Source organism: Bombina bombina, chromosome 1, assembly GCF_027579735.1.
Source record: "Bombina bombina isolate aBomBom1 chromosome 1, aBomBom1.pri, whole genome shotgun sequence".
NCBI classification, from domain to species: Eukaryota; Metazoa; Chordata; class Amphibia; order Anura; family Bombinatoridae; genus Bombina; species Bombina bombina.
Genome location: NC_069499.1, coordinates 1,190,696,853 through 1,190,718,170, shown reverse-complemented (window position 1 = coordinate 1,190,718,170; position 21,318 = coordinate 1,190,696,853). Strand labels below are relative to the sequence as shown.

General features: G+C 43.7%; 1 protein-coding gene across 1 annotated transcript in view; it reads right to left on the bottom strand.

Annotated features, from left to right (window-relative positions):
• GPATCH8 (G-patch domain containing 8) overlaps positions 1 to 20,759 on the bottom strand; it is a gene marked incomplete at its 5' end in the record, with an annotated part of 245,482 nt that extends 224,723 nt beyond the window's left edge. The window contains 1 exon segment of the mRNA XM_053699970.1: positions 20,687 to 20,759. Coding sequence (XP_053555945.1) covers positions 20,687 to 20,759 — 73 coding nt within the window.
• Between the last annotated feature and the right edge of the window lie 559 nt (positions 20,760 to 21,318).

Sequence of the window (21,318 nt, the reverse complement as noted above, 5' to 3'; positions counted from 1 at the left end):
GCTTTAGCGCCTGTGTTTTGAATTTTATGGTCTCTTTCTAGAGTCCATAATCATTCTTTTTAAATCACTTTATCAATTGAGGTTGGGAGTTTCCTCTTTATCACCACAGGTTTAATAGTTTCCCTTTTTTGCGCAGTTAACCCTTTTGTCTTTTTGTCTGGATGCATCAAAGAAACACTGTGATATTGTACTATATTGTATTGATGTTTGGATGTATCTCAATGAAACATGTAGTTCTGTTTAGGATACATATTTTTCTGCATTAAGCGCACCTGCAGAGTGTTTGACACAAAAGTTTTATATGTATTTGTCTATTTACCTGTGAAACTGATGTTATTAGGTGGATTAATAAGATCCAGACAGAACACACCTGATAGAGGGCTGTGGTTTGTTAAAGGATTTGGATAGGTTGTTAGTTGTTTAAAAGTCAGCTCTTTCAGTTAGAATACAGAAGCCTGAGTAAACAGCAAGGAAAGATTGAGAAACGTGTCGCTATCTGTTTTTAATCATTTGGTTGGCACTTACACCCTGTATTTTATCATTGTTTTATTAAACATAGCTTTTATGAAACTGAGAGCTGCAGCTTTGATTCCATTCGTATTCCTGGGGAATACCGCACCTATCCGGTGACCAGTGAGCTGAGACACTGCGAGTTCCCGGTCTGTTCCACTTGGCACAATTGGGTGCTGCCACACTTGTGAGTACCTGGCCTTAAGTGTTATTGATTATTGTGATCTGTCAATATTACACTAGGTGCCCTTGTTTGTGATTTAATTCACAGAGTTCTCCTTTTCCCCATGCACCCTGCTTTGTTGAGCCTGCTATAGGAGTAGATTTCACAAGATAAGGGGGACTTTCTTGGGATTACATCAAATGACCTTTAAACATCTGGATGATCCTAATTTTCTCCTCTCTCCAAACTATTCAAACATTTTCTTTCAGGATTCAGTTAAATAAAACAATTTTAAACAACTTTCCAATTTACTTAAATTAGCAAATGTGCTTTATTACTTTGATATTCTTTGTTAAAAGAGCATCATTGCACTTGAAGCAGCAAGCTGAACACACTGGGTGAACCAATGACGAAGTATATATGTGCAGCCACCAACCAGCAGCTAGCTCCCAGTAGTGCATTGCTGCTCCTGAGACTACCTAGGTATATTTTTCAACAAAAGATACAAAAAGAACAAAGCAAATTAGATAAAAGAAGTAAATTGGGAAATTATACAGATGCTGAACCACTTGAAAGTGATGCAGCATAGCTGTAAAAGGCTGACTAGAAAATATCACCTGAACATCTCTGTGTAAAAAAGGAAGACATTAACCTCAAAGTATTTACACCCCATGGTAAAGGGACTTAAAGAAGCCATTCAGGATACTACAAGTCCCAGGACTTGCAAGGGAGCGTGCATCTGGCATGTACAGACAAAGTCATGTTATTTCCCTATTCGATTTAAGGGAGTTTACTATGAAATGTCACAAGATGTCAGTAAAATCTCATGAGATCACAGCAAAGCACTGCTGATGGTCTTTTATATATATATTTTTTTTTTCAACCTGCAGCTGGACAGTAGCTGAAGTATAATGGTTACCAGAGCACTTACTCTTGTAAGGTGAACAAATGTTGATGCAATATTTTCTTGTCAGCTTTTTACAGCTATGCTGCATCACTTTAAAGTGATTTAGCATATGGTACTATGTCCTTTTAAGCTAAAAACATAAATTATGCTTATCAGATAATTGTATTTCCATCGTGGGGAGGAGAGTCCACAGCTTCATTCATTACTTTTGGGAAATAAGAACGTGGCCACCAGGAGGCGGCAAAGACACCCCAGCCAAAACCTTAAATACCTCCCCCACTCATTCTGCCGAGGGAACAAGGAACAGTAGTAGAAATATCAGGGTATAAATAGTGCCAGAATATAAATTAAATTTAGGTCAGTCCACCAGAGTTACGGAAGGGAGCCGTGGACTCTCCTCCTCACGTTGGAAATAAAATTATATGGTAAGCATAATTTATGTTTTCCATTTAAAGGGGAGGAGAGTCCACGGCTTCATTCATTACTTTTGGGAAACATATACCCAAGCTTTAGAGGACACTGAATGAAACCGGGAGGGTAAAAATGCGGACCCTAATCTGAGGGCACCACAGCCTATAAAACCTCTCTCCCAAAAACAGCTTCCACAGAAGCAAAAACGTCAAATTTGTAAAACTTTGTAAAAGTGTGTAAGGAGGAGCAGGTAGCCACATTACAAATCTGCTCCATAGAGGCCTCATTCCTAAAGGCCCAAGACGAAACCACAGCTCTAGTTGAATGAGCCGTGATCCTGAGGAGGCTTATGTCCCGCTGTCTCATAGGCCAAGCGAATCAAGCTCCTCAACCAAAAGGACAAAGAAATAGAAGAGGCCCTCTTCCCCTTGCGCTTTTCCGGAATATACCACAAAAAGAAATGTAGACTGTCTGAAATCCTTCGTAGCCTGTAGATAGAATTTTAAGGCCGAACTACATCCAGATTATGAAGTAACCTCTCCTTAGAAGAAGAAGAGAGTTAGGACACAAAGAAGGAACAATTTTTTCCGGATTGATGTTACAGTTGGATGCCACATTGGGAAGAAACCCCAAATTGGTGCGAAGAACAGTCTTATCCGCATGAAAGGCCAGATAAGGAGGCTTGAATTGCAAGGCGGCCAGCTCAGATACTCTGCGTGCTGATGCAATGGCCAACAGAAAGAGAACCTTCCAGGACAGAATCTTAATGTCAATAGAATACATAGGTTCAAATGGAACCCTCTGCAATATTTTAAGGACCAAGTTTAAGCTCCCTGGGGGAGCAGACTGCCTAAAGACAGGTCTGATTCTAGACAGAGCCTGAAGAAAAGATTGAATGTCAGGAAGCTCAGCGAGTCTCCTGTGCAACAAGACTGATAAAGCCGAAATCTGTCCCTTTGGCGGCAAGACCCTTCTCCAAACCCTTTTGGAGAAAAGACAGAATCCTGGATACCTTCACCTTGTGCCAAGGATATCCGTGTTTCTCATACCAGGACAAGCAAGTCCACCACACCTAGATGAGACGAGTGACTGTCTTTCTTGCCTGAACTAGAGTGTCACACTTTCAGAAAAACCTCTCTTGGCTAAGACCAAGCGTTCAATTGATGTTGAAAGGGACCCTGTTCCAGTAGATCCCTGAGACAGGGTAACCTCCATGGCGGAGAGGATGACATCCCCACCAGATCCGCAAACCACGTCCTCTGCGGCCACAAAGGAGCAATCAGGATGGCCGAAACTCGCTCCTGCTTGATGTGTGCCACTACACGAGATAAAAGTGGTAACGGTGGAAAAATGTAAGCTAGGCTCAATCCCCAAGGCACCGCTAAGGCATCAATCAGCTCTTGCCTGGGGAACCCTTGACCTCGACCCGTATCGGGGTAGCTTGCAATTGAGTCTGGACGCCATGAGATCTATCTCCGGCGTTCCCCATCTGAGACAAATCTCCGCAAACACTTCGGGGTGAAGAGACCATTCGCCAGATGGAAGGATTGCTTGCTGAGAAAGTCCGCTTCTCAGTTGTCCACACCTGGAATGTGGATCGCTGAGAATGAGCAGCTGTGAGACACCACCCACTCCAAAATCAGAGACACCTCCCTCATTGCTATGGAGCTCCTCTTTCCCCCCCTGGTGGTTGATGTAAGCCTCCGAGGTAATGTCGGTCTGAAATCTGATGAAGCTGAATGACCCCAGAGGAGGCCACTCCCTCAGAGCATTGTAAATTGCTCAAAGTTCCAGAATGATTATCGGAAGAAGTGACTCCTTCCGGGTCCATTTTCCTTGTGTCAATCAGCTCCCCATCCTGCCAGACTCACGTCCATGGTCACAATCTCCCAGGATGGTCTCAGGGAGGATTTCCCCAGGGACAGATGCACCAAGATAAAGAGTCCCTGGTCCGAGCATCCATAGATATCCGCTGTGATAGATCTGAATGGTTGCCGTTCCACTGTCTCAACATGCACAATTGAAGAGGTCTGAGATGGAACCTGGCGAAAGGGATGACGTCTATGCTGGAAACCATGAGCCCGATCATCTCCATACACTGAGCCCCCGAAGGGCTTGAGTAAGACTGAAGGGCAAGACAGGTGGACGCAATCTTTCATGGACATAGAGTCTATTATTGTGCCCAGGAACTCCACCCTGTTGATGGGAACCAGGGAACTCTTTCCTGCGTTGATCTTCCAACCGTGAGATTGGAGCAATAAAAATAGAGCCCTCGAATGATCCTCTGCGAGGCTGAGCGACAGCGCCTGGACTAGGATGTCGTCCAATTAGGGCGTCACAGCAATGCCCCTGGATCTGGCCACTGTAAGAAGCGCCCCCAGAACCTTTGTGAAGACTCTCTGGGCCATCGCCAGGCAGAAGGGAAGGGCCACAAACTGGAAGTGTTGGTCCAGAAACGCAAATCTTAGGAACTTGAAGTGGTCCCTGTCAATTGGAACATAAAGGTAAAGCATCCTTCAAGTCTATAGTCGTCATGAACTGCCCCTCTTGAACTAGGGTCAGAATAGTTCTGATCGTTTCCATTTTGAACGACGGAACAGCCAGAAACTTGTTTAAACACTTTAGGTCCAGAATCGGGCGGAACGTGCCTTCCTTTTTCGGAACCACAAAAAGATTTCAATAGTAGCCTAGACCCCTTTCTGCTTGGGGTACTGGTACGATAACACCTAGAGAGGAGAGAACCCTCACACATTCTAGAAAGGCTGCTCTCATTTCCGAACTTGAAGACCGGTTTGGCAGGAGGAATCTGCCCCTGAATCCTATCCTATAACCCTGGGCGACAACCTCCAGAACCCAAGGGTCCTCAACGTCCTGCAACCAGGCTTCGGAGAAGAGAGACAATCTGCCCCCTACTTGGTCCGGGGACTGGTCGGGGGCCGTCCCTTCATGCCGATTCTGTCTTGCAGGGCTTCTTGTTCTGCTTGGATTTGTTCCAAGACTGAGTAGGCTTCCAAGTTCCCTTGGACTGATCCACTTTCACGGAGGGCTGCAGGCGCTGGGCCTTGTCCGCAAGGGACGAAAAGTAGATCCTTTAGGCTTTGCTTTCTAATCCTGCGGTAGGAAAGCTCCCTTGCCTCCCGTAACAGTGGATATGATCAAAACCAATCCTGGACCGAACAGAATCTTTCCTTGAAAAGGAAGGACAACAGCCTCTACTTAGAGGTCATGTCCGCCAACCAAGACTTTAGCCATAGAGCCCTGCAAGCTAAAACGGAGAATCCTGAAACCTTTGCATTCAGGCGAATAATTTGCATATTGGCTTCACAAATTAAAGAAGTGGTGACCTTCAATGCCTTAATCTTATCCTGTATCTCGTCGATGGAAGTCTCCCTCTCGACCATATCACACAGGGATTCACACCAATATGTCGCAGCTCCGGATATCGCGGCTACAGCTGTAGCCAGTTGAAAAACAGAATTTATGCTTACCTGATAAATTACTTTCTCCAACGGTGTGTCCGGGTCCACGGCGTCATCCATAACTTGTGGGAATATTCTCCGCCCCAACAGGAAATGGCAAAGAGCACAGCAAAAGCTGTCCATATAGCCCCTCCCAGGCTCTGCCCCCCCAGTCATTCGACCGACGGTTAGGAGAAAAAAGGAGAAAGTATAGGGTGCCGTGGTGACTGTAGTGTATAGAGAAAGACATTTTTCAAACCTGATTAAAAAACCAGGGCGGGCCGTGGACCGGACACACCGTTGGAGAAAGTAATTTATCAGGTAAGCATAAATTCTGTTTTCTCCAACATTGGTGTGTCCGGTCCACGGCGTCATCCATAACTTGTGGGAACCAATACCAAAGCTTTAGGACACGGATGAAGGGGGGAGCAAATCAGGTTACCTAAACAGAAGGCACCACGGCTTGCAAAACCTTTCTCCCAAAAATAGCCTCCGAAGAAGCATAAGTATCAAATTTGTAGAATTTGGCAAAAGTGTGCAGAGAAGACCAAGTCGCTGCCTTACATATATGATCAACAGAAGCCTCGTTCTTGAAGGCCCATGTGGAAGCCACAGCCCTAGTGGAGTGAGCTGTGATCCTTTCAGGAGGCTGCCGTCCGGCAGTCTCATAAGCCAATCGGATGATGCTTTTCAGCCAGAGAGAAAGAGAGGTAGCGGTAGCTTTTTGTCCTCTCCTCTTACCAGAATAAACGACAAAGAAGAAGTTTGTCTGAAATCCTTTGTTGCTTCTAAATAGAACTTTAAAGCACGGACTACATCTAAATTGTGTAACAAACGTTCCTTCTTTGAAACTGGATTCGGACACAAAGAAGGAACAACTATTTCCTGGTTAATATTCTTGTTGGAAACAACTTTTGGAAGAAAACCAGGCTTAGTACGCAAAACAACCTTATCTGAATGAAACACCACAAAGCAGATAATTCAGAAACTCTTCTAGCAGAAGAAATAGCAACCAAAAACAGAACTTTCCAAGATAGTAACTTGATATCTATGGAATGTAAGGGTTCAAACGGAACCCCTTGAAGAATTGAAAGAACTAAATTTAGACTCCAGGGAGGAGTCAAAGGTCTGTAAACAGGCTTGATTCTGACCAAAGCCTGTACAAAAGCTTGTACATCTGGCACAGCTGCCAGTCGTTTGTGTAACAAGACAGATAAAGCAGAAATCTGTCCTTTTAAAGAACTCGTCCCTTATCCAAACCTTCTTGGAGAAAGGAAAGGATCTTAGGAATTTTAATCTTACTCCAGGAGAATCCCTTGGATTCACACCAACAGATATATCTTTTCCATATTTTATGGTAAATCTTTCTAGTCACAGGTTTTCTGGCTTGGACCAGAGTATCTATCACTGAATCTGAAAACCCACGTTTGGATAAAATCAAACGTTCAATTTCCAAGCAGTCAGCTGCAGAGAAACTAGATTTGGATGTTCGAATGGACCTTGTACTAGAAGATCCTGTCTCAAAGGTAGCTTCCATGGTGGAACCGATGACATATTCACCAGGTCTGCATACCAAGTCCTGCGCGGCCACGCAGGAGCTATCAGAATCACTGATGCCTTCTCCTGTTTGATCCTGGCTACAAGCCTGGGAAGGAGAGGGAACGGTGGAAACGCATAAGCTAGGTTGAACGACCAAGGCGCCACTAATGCATCCACTAGAGTCGCCTTGGGATCTCTGGATCTGGACCCGTAGCAAGGGACCTTGAAGTTCTGACGGGACGCCATTAGGTCCATGTCTGGAATGCCCCATAATTGAGTCAACTGGGCAAAGACCTCCGGGTGGAGCTCCCACTCCCCCAGATGGAAAGTCTGACGACTCAGATAATCCGCCTCCCAGTTGTCTTCTCCTGGGATGTGTATTGCAGATAGGTGGCAGGAGTGATCCTCCGCCCATTCGATGATTTTGGATACCTCTCTCATCGCCAAGGAACTCCTTGTTCCCCCCTGATGATTGATGTAAGCTACAGTCGTCATGTTGTCTGACTGGAATCTTATGAATCTGGCCTTCGCTAGTTGAGGCCAAGCCCGAAGAGCATTGAATATCGCTCTCAGTTCCAGGATGTTCATCGGGAGAAGAGACTCTTCCCGACACCATAGACCCTGAGCTTTCAGGGAATTCCAGACTAATAGACTGGCGTCGGTCGTGACAATGACCCACTTTGGTCTGCGAAACTCATTCCCTGAGACAGGTGTTCCTGGGACAACCACCAACGGAGTGAGTCTCTGGTCATCTGGTCTACTTGAATCTGTGGAGACAAGTCTGTATAGTCCCCATTCCACTGCTTGAGCATGCACAGTTGTAATGGTCTTAGATGAATTTGCGCAAAAGGAACTATGTCCATTGCTGCAACCATCAACCCTACTACTTCCATGCACTGAGCTATGGAAGGCTGCAGAAAAGAGAGAAGAGCTTGACAAGCGTTTAGAAGCTTTGACTTTCTGACCTCTGTCAAGAAGATCTTCACCTTCCACCCGTGAGATCTGAGAAAGGCTAGAACAATGTCTGTATGAGCCTTTGACTTTGAGAGAGATGACGCTTGAATTAGAATGTCGTCCAGATAAGGTGCCACTGCAATGCCCCTTGGTCTTAGAACCGCTAGAAGGGACCCAAGCACCTTTGTGAAAATTCTGGGAGCAGTGGCTAGTCCAAATGGGAGAGCCACGAACTGATAATGTTTGTCCAGAAAGGCGAACCTTAGGAACTGATGATGATCTTTGTGGATAGGAATATGTAGATACGCATCCTTCAAATCCACGGTAGTCATATATTGACTGGAATGGTTTCCATTTTGAACGATGGAACTCTGAGAAATTTGTTTAGAATCTTTAAATCCAGAATCCCTGACCTTGTTCCACAGTTGGAAATGGGTCTATCACTCCCATCTTTAACAGGTCTTCTACACAATGTAAGAATGCCTGTCTCTTTATTTGGTTTGAAGACAAGTGAGACATGTGGAACCTTCCCCTTGAGGGTAGTTCCTTGAATTCTAGAAGATAACCCTGAGAGACTATTTCTAGTGCCCAGGGATCCTGAACATCTCTTGCCCAAGCCTGAGCAAAGAGAGAGAGAGTCTGCCCCCTACTAGATCCGGTCCCGGATCGGGGGCTACCCCTTCATGCTGTTTTGGTAGCAGCAACAGGCTTCTTGGCCTGTTTACCCTTGTTCCAGCCTTGCATTGGTTTCCAAGCTGGTTTAGTCTGGGAAGCGTTACCCTCTTGTCTAGAGGCTGCAGAGTTGGAAGCCGGTCCGTTCCTGAAATTGCGAAAGGAACGAAAATTGGACTTATTCTTAGCCTTGAAAGGTCTATCTTGTGGGAGGGCATGGCCCTTTCCCCCAGTGATGTCTGAAATAATCTCTTTCAATTCTGGCCCAAAAAGGGTCTTGCCTTTGAAAGGGATATTAAGTAATTTTGTCTTGGAAGATACATCCGCCGACCAAGACTTTAACCAGAGCGCTCTGCGCGCCACAATTGCAAAACCTGAATTTTTCGCCGCTAATCTCGCTAACTGCAAAGCGGCGTCTAAGATAAAGGAATTAGCTAACTTAAGTGCGTGAATTCTGTCCATGACTTCCTCATACGGAGTCTCCCTACTGAGCGACTTTTCCAGTTCCTTGAACCAGAACCACGCTGCTGTAGTGACAGGAATAATGCACAAAATAGGTTGAAGGAGGTAACCTTGCTGTACAAAAATCTTTTTAAGCAAACCATCCAATTTTTTATCCATAGGATCTTTGAAAGCACAATTGTCCTCAATGGGAATGGTCGTGCATTTGGCTAAAGTAGAAACCGCCCCCTCGACCTTAGGGACTGTTTGCCATAAGTCCTTCCTGGGGTCGACCATAGGGAACAATTTCTTGAATATAGGAGGAGGGACAAAAGGTATGCCTGGCTTTTCCCATTCCTTATTCACTATGTCCGCCACCCGTTTAGGTATCGGAAAGGCATCAGGGTGCACCGGGACCTCTAGGAACTTGTCCATCTTGCACAATTTTTCTGGGATGACCAGATTGTCACAATCAAACAGAGTAGATAGCACCTCCTTAAGCAATGTGTGGAGATGCTCTAATTTAAATGTCACAACATCAGGTTCTGCCTGCTGAGAAATTCTTCCTGTAACAGAAATTTCTCCATCTGACAAACCCTCCCTCACTGCCACTTCAGACTGGTGTGAGGGTATGACAGAAAAATTATCATCAGCGCCCTCCTGCTCTACAGTGTTTAAAACAGAGCAATCACGCTCTCTCTGAAATACTGGCATTTTGGATCAAATATTAGCTATTGTTGCATAGTAACAAGCATTGGCGCGCTAGAAGTACTAGGGGTCGCCTGCGCGGGCATAACTGGTATAGACACAGAAGGAGAGGATGTAGAACTCTCTCTACTTCCTTCATCTGAGGAATCATCCTGGGCAACCTTACTATTTGTGACAGTACTGTCCTTACTGTGTTTGGACGCTATGGCACAATTATCACATATATTAGAAGGGGGAACCACATTGGCTTCCATACATACAGAACATGATCTATCTGAAGGTACAGACATGTTAAACAGGCTTAAACTGGTTAATAAAGCACAAAAACCATTTTAAAACAAAACCGTTACTGTCTCTTTAAATGTTAAACAGGGCACACTTTATTACTGAATATGTGAAAAACTATGAAGGAATTATCCAATCTTTACCAAATTTTCACCACAGTGTCTTAATGCATTCAAAGTATTGCACCCCAATTTTCAAGTAGTTAACCTTTAAAATGTGGAAACCGGAGCCGTTTGCCATTTTAACCCCACTACAGTCCCAGCCACAGCCTTTGTTGCGACTTCACCTATCCCAGGGGGGTATACGATACCAATTCAAGCCTTCTAGGAACGTTTTCAGTGGATACCAGACCTTCACACATGCAGCTGCATGCACTGTACTCAAAAGTAACTGCGCAATAATGGCGCGAAAATGAGGTTCTGCCTACTATAGTGAAAGGCCCTTCCTGACTGGGAAGGTGTCTTAACTAGTGCCTGGCGATAAAAACGTTCTTCAAACTTTTAAAAAACAACTTAAATAAACAATCGATTTAGCCCTTAAGAGTGTCCACCAGTTAATAGCCCATAATAAGCCCTTTATTCTTTCTAAGTCTAAGAAAATGGCTTACCGATCCCCATGAGGGGAAATGACAGCCTTCCAGCATTACACAGTCTTGTTAGAAAAATGTCTAGTCATACCTGGAGCAGAAAAGTCTGCAAACTGTTCCCCCCAACTGAAGTTCTCTCAGCTCAACAGTCCTGCGTGGGAACAGCAATTGATTTTAGTTACTGCTGCTAAAATCTTACACCTCTTTTAAACAGAACTCTTCATCTCTTTCTGCTTCAGAGTAAATAGTACATACCAGCACTATTTTAAAATAACAAACTCTTGATAGAAGAATAAAAAACTACAACTAAACATCACATACTCCGTGGAGATGTTACTTGTTCAGAGCGGCAAAGAGAATGACTGGGGGGTCGGAGCCTGGGAGGGGCTATATGGACAGCTTTTGCTGTGCTCTTTGCCATTTCCTGTTGGGGAGGAGAATATTCCCACAAGTTATGGATGACGCCGTGGACCGGACACACCAATGTTGGAGAAAACAAACCCTGTGTGTTGAAACATTTTCCTTAACATGTTTTACAATTTTTTATCCATGGGCTCTTTAAACGACAAACTATCCTCGAGAGGAATAGTTGTTTGCTTTGCAAGCATAGAGATGGCACGATCCACCTCGAGCTGAGAGTCCGGAATGGGGAACAGTTTATTAAAAGAGGGGGAAAAGGAAGAACCTAATCGCTCCCATTCATTCTTAATATTAGCCATTTTAATAGGAACCGGGAAGGACTGAAGCACCACCCTGCCCTCATATACCTTATAGAAATCAAAGGTTGCTCCAGAAGCTTCGGTTCCGGGACCTCCACAGTAGCAAGCACTTGCTTCAGAAAAAAGTGCAAATTCTCCATCCTAAACCTAAAGTCAGGCTCCTCCGCTGCCGGAGGATGAGATGACAGAGACTCTGACCCAGAAGGAGCCTCCTCCGAAGAGTCAAGAGTGGGCCTCGTCATCGTATAACACCTCTGATATTTCCATAGGCATAGAAAACCCCTGGGCCGGGCCGCCATGGTACGCCCTACGCTTTTGCTTAGCAGAACGTGGTAAGGCATGGATCACTTTTTCAATACCACCGTTTGCAGTTGATCCGCAAAATCTGACGGCCAACGAATCTCTCCCGTAGGAGCAATGGTTGGACCCTGGGGCGCTGCATGTGCACTCGGAGATGAAAGCAGGGAACGGTGAGTCATCAGAGGTGGACTGCTCAGTAGTACTAGACATCCCTTTAGTTTAAGATGTCGCAACTTTATCAAGGCATGTGGAACAAAGTTGAGCAGGCCAATCTACAAGAACCTCCTCACAATAAACACAGGAATGAGTCTTTGTTAAAGAGGGAGTACCCTTTAACGAGTCCGAGTCCTCCATAGCTTGCACTTTTATTACGAACTAGACTAGCTTAAAAAACTGGCACCTTTATTCCTCCAATGGTCGGGGCACTCACCACCTCCTATCACCCGGACTACAGAAACCCCTTCGTCTCCTATGCCGCTGATCAACAGAGGAATTGAAAACTCAAACCCGGTCACCTAGGATGCCTCGCAGGACCGCCCCTGCACTAGAAGAAAACGCGCCAAAATCGGCCGCGCAATTACTCTCGGAAGTCAACCTGAAGTTCCACCATTGTCAGAGCCACATCTCGCACATAACGCAGCAATAACACAAACAATATTATGTATAACCAACCCCCCCCCCCCCCCGTTCAATAATCCCCTCACTAGGAATATTAACACTTGATTCCATAAGATAAAAGGCACCACACTGTGACCCTGTCTTCTGCGTTATCATTATGTATAAAATGAAACGATCTTACCAGAATCAATGCAGCAGAACAGAACACAGCCCTTCAAGTGTGACAGGTAGAAGCATTGCTCCTGACATGGACTTGAGTGTAGAAAGCAGGCAGCAAAACTCATCAACGCTGATAACTTGTGGAGCTGTTAATATGAGCCTGGATTGTTTTGCAGAAAGACTCTCCCTGCATCTCCGGACTAACTTTCATCCAAGTTCTCACTGAGAAGCTGACAGGACTACTTAAAACTCCAGTCCCATTCCGAAGAGCACTACCCTCCATAAGAGACTGCTCCGAATCTTCAGCACTTCTCTGCCATCCTCCTGTGACAAAAGGCAAAGAATGACTGGGGGATGAGGGGAGTGGGGGAGGTATTTAAGCCTTTGGCTGAGGTCTCTTTGCCTCCTCCTGGTGGCCAGGTTCTTATTTACCAAAAGTAATGAATGAAGCCGTGGACTCTCCTCCCCTTTAGATGGAAATCTGTTGTGAAGTAAATAGCCAATATATAAAAACAGCCAATCCTAGTGGACCTAATAGAATAAACCTCAAGAGAGTAACATTCCTAAATATGTGGCACAGCATGGAGTATCTTGGTTACATTTAAAGTGCTGCTTCATTAAGGAATGGCACATGGTAATTTTGTTGATTGCTTAAATAAAATGCAGAGGCCCTGTGATGCGCGAACGGATATACAAGTGAAAATCTCCTCTAGTCCAGCACTGCAGTGAATGAGCAAGAATGTAAGCCTTTATACTAGGAAATTTTATCAAAGTTGCAGGAGGAAAAATTCTCAAATACAGAACGTGTCAGCCTGCAATTTGCCCCCTGCTCTCATGCAACCAATTGCACAAGAGCAGGTCCTGTCAATTATCCTTAACTGGCGATTTATCTCCACCACCTCAGAGGAAGAGGAGAGAATAAGTACCACCACAAAGTCTCAAAAACTGCAAATGCAGTTTAATAAATTTACCCATAAAACTGCTTTGTACCCATTCCCTACCTTTAAAAAAAAAAAAAAAAAAAAAAAAAAGATGCAAATTCAAAATCTATTTTAGAGCACAAACCAGGAAAGGCAATTATTCATGCACACAAACCCTTATGTTAAAGGGACACTAAACCCAAATTATTTTTCTTTTATTATTCAGGTAGAGAATACAATTTTAAACATTCCAATTTACTTCTATTTGCTTAATTCTTTAGATATCCTTTGTTGAAGAAAGTGATGGAAATGGGTGAACCAATCACGAGGCATCTGTATGCAACCACCAATCAGCAGCTATTAAACCTATCTAGATATGTTTTAAGCAAATGCTATCAAGAGAATGAAGCAAATTAGATAATATAAGTAAATTAGAAAGTTGTTTAAAATTGCATGTTTTTTTTAAATCCATAAAAAAAATGTGTGTTTCATGGCCCTTTAAAAGGGACAGTACACTGTAAAATTGTTTTTATATTAATGTATTTTCAATGACTTGTTCATTGACTTGCTGCAGAGTATAAAATGTATGAGAAATTGCATTCTCAGGTTTATTTGTGTATATGAAGTAACTAGTTTTGTGCTTTTAAACCACAGCCTATTACAATGGGTTGAGCATCAGGTAATCCATCTCAATGTTTTCACTTGTACACAGACTTGCTTCCTAATCTTATATTTTTCTGGAAAACTAAAGCTCAATACATAGAGAGAAGTAATTTTATTACTTTACTATCCTGCACCCACCCCACTATGAGTTTAATTTCTTCTACTGGCTGTGTTTACTTAGGCTATTCAACAGTATAGGTTAGGAAACCACAAGCTAAATCAGATACAGTATTTCAAATGCCAAAATAGGGGTAAATGAGATACTTGTATACAATTTCACACACTCTAGTAGGTAAAATGGATCATTGGGAACAATTTAAATGGGAGAACATTTTTCGGTGAAAGGTCTTACAGGTTGCAAAGGGAATTTTATAAGTTTAAAACTAAATAAGAGTGTTTTTTCCTACAACTGTTCTTAAAATCACCTGCAGAAAAGTTGGCTGTAATACAGACATGGAGGTTAAGAAAAAGAAAAACATCATTTATGCTTACCTGATAAATTTATTTCTCTTGTGATGTATCGAGTCCACGGATTCATCCATACTTGTGGGATATTCTCCTTCCCTACAGGAAGTGGCAAAGAGCACCCACAGCAGAGCCGTCTATATAGCTCCTCCCTTAGCTCCACCCCCCAGTCATTCGACCGAAGGCTAGGAAGAAAAAGGAGAAACTATAGGGTGCAGTGGTGACTGAAGTTTTTTTAAATAAAAATATACTGCCTGTATTAAATAAATAAACAGGGCGGGCCGTGGACTCGATACATCACAAGAGAAATAAATTTATCAGGTAAGCATAAATTATGTTTTCTCTTGTAAGATGTATCGAGTCCACGGATTCATCCATACTTGTGGGATACCAATACCAAAGTTTTAGGACACGGATGAAGGGAGGGACAAGACAGGTACCTTAAACGGAAGGCACCACTGCTTGTAGAACCTTTCTCCCAAAAATAGCCTCCGAAGAAGCAAAAGTATTAAATTTGGAAAATTTGGAAAAAGTATGAAGCGAAGACCAAGTCGCCGCCTTACAAATCTGTTCAACCGAAGCCTCATTTTTAAAAGCCCATGTGGAAGCCACTGCTCTAGTAGAATGAGCAGTAATTCTTTCAGGAGGCTGCTGGCCAGCAGTCTCATAAGCCAAACGGATGATGCTTTTCAGCCAAAAGGAAAGAGAGGTAGCCGTAGCCTTTTGACCTTTCCGTTTAGCAGAATAAACAACAAACAATGAAGATGTTTGACGGAAATCTTTAGTTGCTTGTAAGTAGAACTTTAAAGCACGAATCACATCAAGATTGTGTAAGACGTTCCTTCTTTGATGAAGGATTAGGACACAGTGAAGGAACAACAATCTCCTGATTGATATTCCTATTAGAAACAACCTTAGGAAGAAACCCAGGTTTGGTACGCAAAACCACCTTATCTGCATGGAAAACAAGGTAAGGTGAATCACACTGTAAAGCAGATAACTCAGAAACTCTTCGAGCCGAAGAGATAGCTACTAAAAAAAAAAAAAAACTTTCCAAGATAGAAGCTTAATATCTATGGAATGCATAGGTTCAAACGGAACCCCTTGAAGAACTTTAAGAACTAAGTTTAGGCTCCATGGCGGAGCCACTTGTTTAAATACAGGCTTGATCCTAACCAAGGCCTGACTAAACGCTTGAACGTCTGGGACATCTGTCAGACGTTTGTGTTAAAGAATAGACAAAGCCGATATTTGTCCTTTTAAGGAACTAGCTTATAATCCCTTCTCCAATCCTTCTTGGAGAAAGGACAATATTCTAGGAATCCTAATCTAACTCCATGAGTAACCCTTGGATTCAAACCAATAAAAATATTTGCGCCAAATCTTATGATAGATCTTCCTGGTGACAGGCTTTCTAGCTTGAATCAGGGTATCAATGACCGACTTAGAGAAACCACGCTTTGATAGAATCAGGCGTTCAATCTCCAAGCAGTCAGACGCAGAGAAATTAGATTTGGATGCATGAATGGACCTTGGATTAGAAGGTCCTGCCTCATTGGCAGAGTCCCTGGTGGAACCGATGACATGTCCACTAGGTCTGCATACCAAGTCCTGCGTGGCCACGCAGGTGCTATCAGAATCACCGAAGCTCTCTCCCCTGCTTGATTCTGGCAACCAGACGTGGGAGGAGAGGAAACGGTGGAAATACATATGCCAGATTGAAGGACCAGGGCACTGCTAGAGCATCTATCAGTACCGCCTGGGGATCCCGGGACCTGGACCCGTAACGAGGAAGTTTGGCATTCTGACGGGACTCCATCAGATCCAATTCTGGTGTGCCCCATAGCTGAGTCAGTTGGGCAAATACCTCCGGATGGAGCTCCCACTCCCCCGGATGAAAAGTCAGAAGACTTAGAAAATCCGCCTCCCAGTTCTCTACTCCTGGGATATGGATTGCCGAGAGATGGCAAGAGTGAACCTCCGCCCATCGGATTATTTTGGTTACCTCCATCATCCTCCTTGATGATTGATATAAGCTACAGTCGTGATGTTGTCCGACTGAAACCTGATGAATTTGGCCGCAGCAAGCTGGGGCCACACCTGAAGCGCATTGAATATCGCTCTCAGATCTAGAATGTTTATCGGGAGGAGAGTTTCCTCCTGAGACCATAAGCCCTGTGCTTTCAGGGAGTTCCAGACTGCACCCCAGCCTAACAGGCTGGCATCTGTCATTACTATGAGCCACTCTGGCCTGCAGAAACACATTCCCTGAGACAGGTGGTCCTGAGACACCACCGGAGAAGAGAATCTCTGGTCTCCTGGTCCAGATGCAGTTGAGGAGATAAATCTGCATAATCCCCATTCCACTGTTTGAGCATGCATAGTTGCAGTGGTCTGAGGTGTAGGCCGGCAAAAGGGACTATGTCCATTGCCGCTACCATGAGTCCGATTACCTCCATGCACTGAGCCACTGATGGCCGAGGAATGGAATGAAGAGCTCGGCAAGTGGTTAAGAGTTTTGATTTTCTGACCTCCGTCAGAAATATTTTCATTTCTACCGAGTCTATCAGAGTCCCTAGGAAGGAAACTCTTGTGAGAGGGAAGAGAGAACTCTTTTTTATGTTCACCTTCCACCCGTGAGATCTCAGAAAAGGCAACACGATGTCCATGTTAGACTTGGCTAGTTGGAAAGTCGACGCCTGGATTAAGATGTCGTCTAGATAAGGCGCCACTGCTATGCCCCGCGGCTTTAGCACCGCCAAAAGGGACCCTAGCACTTTTGTGAAAATTCTGGGAGCCGTGGCCAACCCGAAGGGAAGGGCCACGAACTAGTAATGCCAGTCCAGAAAGGCAAATCTGAGGAATTGATGATGATCTCTGTGAATAGGGATGTGTAGATCCTTTAAGTCCACGGTAGTCCTATATTGACCCTCCTGGATCAACGGTAGAATAGTCCGAATAGACTCCATCTTGAATGATGGTACTCTGAGGAATTTGTTTAGAATTTTGAGATCCAAGATTGGTCTCAAAGTTCCCTCTTTTTTGGGAACCACCAACAGGTTTGAGTAAAACCCTAGCCCTTGTTCCGCTTTTGGAACTGGGTGGATTACTCCCATGGTATGTAGGTCTTCTACACAGCGTAAGAACGCCTCTCTCTTTGTCTGGTTTGCAGACAATTGAGAAATGTGAAATCTCCCCCTTGGGGGAGAGTCTTTGAAGTCCAGAAGATATCCCTGGGACACAATTTCTAAGACCCAGGAATCGTGAACAACTCTTGCCCAAGCCTGAGCGAAGAGAGAGAGAGTCTGCTCCCTACTAGATCCGGTCCCGGATAGGGGGCTACCCCTTCATGCTGTCTTAGAGGCAGCTGCAGGCTTCTTGGCCTGTTTACCCTTGTTCCAAGCCTGGTTAGGTCTTCAGACTGACTTGGATTGGGCAAAATTCCCCTCTTGCTTTGCAGCAGGGGAAGCCGAAGCGGGACCATTGAAGTTCCGAAAGGAACGAAAATTATTTTGTTTGGTACTCATTTTATTTGTTCTATCCTGAGGGAGGGCATGGCCTTTCCCTCCAGTGATGTCTGAAATAACAGTTCAGGCCCGAATAGGGTCTTTCCTTTGAAAGGGATGTTCAAAAGTTTAGATTTTGATGATATCAGCAGACCAGGACTTAAGCCATAACGCCCTGCGTGCTAAAATGGCAAAACCTGAATTCTTTGCCGCTAATTTAGCCAGTGGAAAGTGGCATCTGTAATGAAAGAATTAGCCAACTTAAGGGCCTTAATTCTGTCCATAATATCCTCTAATGGAGTCTCCATCTGAAGAGCCTCTTCTAGAGCCTCGAACCAGAAAGCAGCTGCAGTAGTTACAGGAACAATGCACACAATAGCTTGGAGAAGAAAACCTTGATGAACAAAAATTTTCTTCAGGAGACCCTCTAATTTTTTATCCATAGGATCTTTGAAAGCACAACTGTCTTCGATAGGTATAGTTGTACGCTTAGCCAGAGTTTAAATAGCTCCCTCCACCTTAGGGACCGTCTGCCACTAGTCCCGCATGGTGTCAGATATGGGAAACATTTTCTTAAAAACAGGAGGGGGAGCGAAAGGAATACCTGGTCTATCCCACTCCTTAGTAACAATATTCACAATCCTCTTAGGGACTGGAAAAACATCAGTGTAAACAGGAACCTCTAAGTATTTGTCCATTTTACACAATTTTTCAGGGACCACTATAGGGTCACAATCAACTAGAGTCGCTAATACCTCCCTGAGCAATAAGCGGAGGTGTTCAAGCTTAAATTTAAATGCCGTCATATCAGAATCTGTCTGAGGGAGAGTCTTTCCTGAATCAGAAATTTCTCCCTCAGATAACAAATCCCTTACCCCTACTTCAGAACATTGCGATGGTATATCGGATACGGTTACTAAAGCGTCAGACGGCTCAGCATTTGTTCTTAAACCAGAGCTGTCACGCTTTCCTTGTAAACCAGGCAGTTTGGATAAAACCTCTGTGAGGGTTGTATTCATAACGGTGGCCATGTCTAGTAAAGTAAATTAATTTGACGCACTAGAGGTACTAGGCGTTACTTGTGCGGGCGTTACTGGTTGTGACACTTGGGGAGAGCTAGATGTTAAACCCTCATTTCCTTCTGTCTGCGAATCATCTATTGCAATATTTTTAAGTACTAAAATATGCTCTTTATAATTAATAGACATATCAGTGCAAGTGGGACACATTCTAAGAGGGGGTTCCACAATGGCTTCTAAACACATTGAACAAGGATTTTCCTTGGTATCAGACATGTTAAACAGGCTAGTAATGTAACAAGCAAGCTTGGAAAACACTTTAATCAAAGCAAATAACACTAAGAAAAAAAAAAACGGTACTGTGCCTTTAAGAGAAAAAAAGCTGCGCAAACTCTGCAAAACAGTGTAAAAAAGCAGTAAACTCAACGAAATTTTTACAGTAGCATCATAAAGCCTTAGTAACTTTGCACAGCTATGCAAATTAACAATTAACCCCTTAATGTAAAAACCGGATTGACAAAACGTCAAAAATCGGTAAAAAACGTTCAGCACCTTGCCACAGCTCTGCTGTGGCGCCTACCTGCCCTTTATGAACGATTTGTGGGGAAAAAACTTCTTTACAGCCCTCAAACACAGTAGGAACCTCTGGAGAAGTAGCTGGATGTCTGAGGAAAAGAAACTGCGCAACTGAGGCGTGAAAATAGGCCCCTCCCACCTCACTCAATGTTATGGGGCCTAAAAGAAACACAACAGAGTGTTTCCTAAACTAGCCATGTGGGTTAATAACCCTTAACCAAGCCACAATGACCCCTTAAAGTCCCTCAAAAAAACGTTATATTTGCATTTTTTTTAATAAAAAACAAAAACGTTTTTTCCTATCAGTGTCACCAGTAACTAATGAGCCCTTAATGCAAGCTGGGATTCCTACTAAGTGTCTGAATACAGCTTACCCTTCCCTCATGGGGATATTGCCAGTCTTTTCTAGAATAATCACAGTCTGTCTAGAAAAAAATAGACTGAACATACCTCAATGCAGTTTAGCCTGCAAACCTTTCCCCCAACTGAAGTATTCCTGTACTCTTCAGGCCTTGTGAGAACAGCAGTGGATCTTAGTTACAAAGTGCTAAGATCATCATCCTCCTTGCAGAAATCTTCATTCCTTTTCTGCCAGAGAGTAAATAGTACACACCGGTACCATTTAAAATAACAAACTTTTGCTTGAGAAAATAAAAACTAACATTTTTGTCACCACACTCACTCTGCCCTTCCTAGTACTTAGAGAAGGCAAAGAGAACGACTGGGGGGTGGAGCTAAGGGAGGAGCTATATAGACAGCTCTGCTGTGGGTGCTCTCTTTGCCACTTCCTGTAGGCCCTTGTAGGGAAGGAGAATATCCCACAAGTATGGATGAATCCGTGGACTCAATACATCTTACAAGAGAAGAAAGGATTCTGACACAAGGGAGTTGAAACATGCACCATAAGCATAAAAGTACATACAACAAATTACACCTTGTCTTTATTACTAGTCAGTCTCTCCAAACAAACTGGTTTCATAAAAAAAAAAAAAAAAGCAGAAGGGGAAGGGGGCAGCAGCAGAAGATGCAAAAGTAGTTTGGTAGAGGGAATATGAAAACAAAAACCTTTAAATTTAAGAAAATGAACATGTTCTGCCGCTTACTTACCCTGAAGAGATTTTCCCAGGCCCTGACCCAGCTTCCATCCATGCTTCTGCAGGAGCCGGTGTCCAATGTTATCCTGATGGACAGGAGAGGAAAGGAGGGGAAAAAAACAAAAACAAAAATATTCCAGTAATAAAATTTCCCCCCACCACCCCCCCCCCAAGCTACTTCACCAGTGTTTGAATTTTGTGAGAATTGACAGTCATGCAAAATAATAATTCAAAAATAAAAAAGATAAAAACTTGCTAAATTTAACTAAAAATAAACAAATGCTAGTGTATGGTGACAATGTGCTCCCTCAAACAAACAGATCATAAGATTCTCAATTACATCTTCCATATTTTCTGAGACTGAATATAAGTATTTTGTAAAGCAAGTAAGACAATTGTGAGGTGCAGTGGAAAAGTACGAGGTTATGAGTTAAAAATAAATAAAATAGGACACAGACAGAGCAAACTAAAGGCAAACATCTATCCATCACCTCGACCACAAAATGAGGTGCCGTCCCACTGAGGACCAAAGAGCCAGTGGTCAGCAGGCATTTCATGGGGTCAATCTTTTCCAAGTTGTCAGATTTATGTGAGCCCCTTTGCTACTACAAATAGATATTAGAGGTTTTATGCAGAGCTTTACAA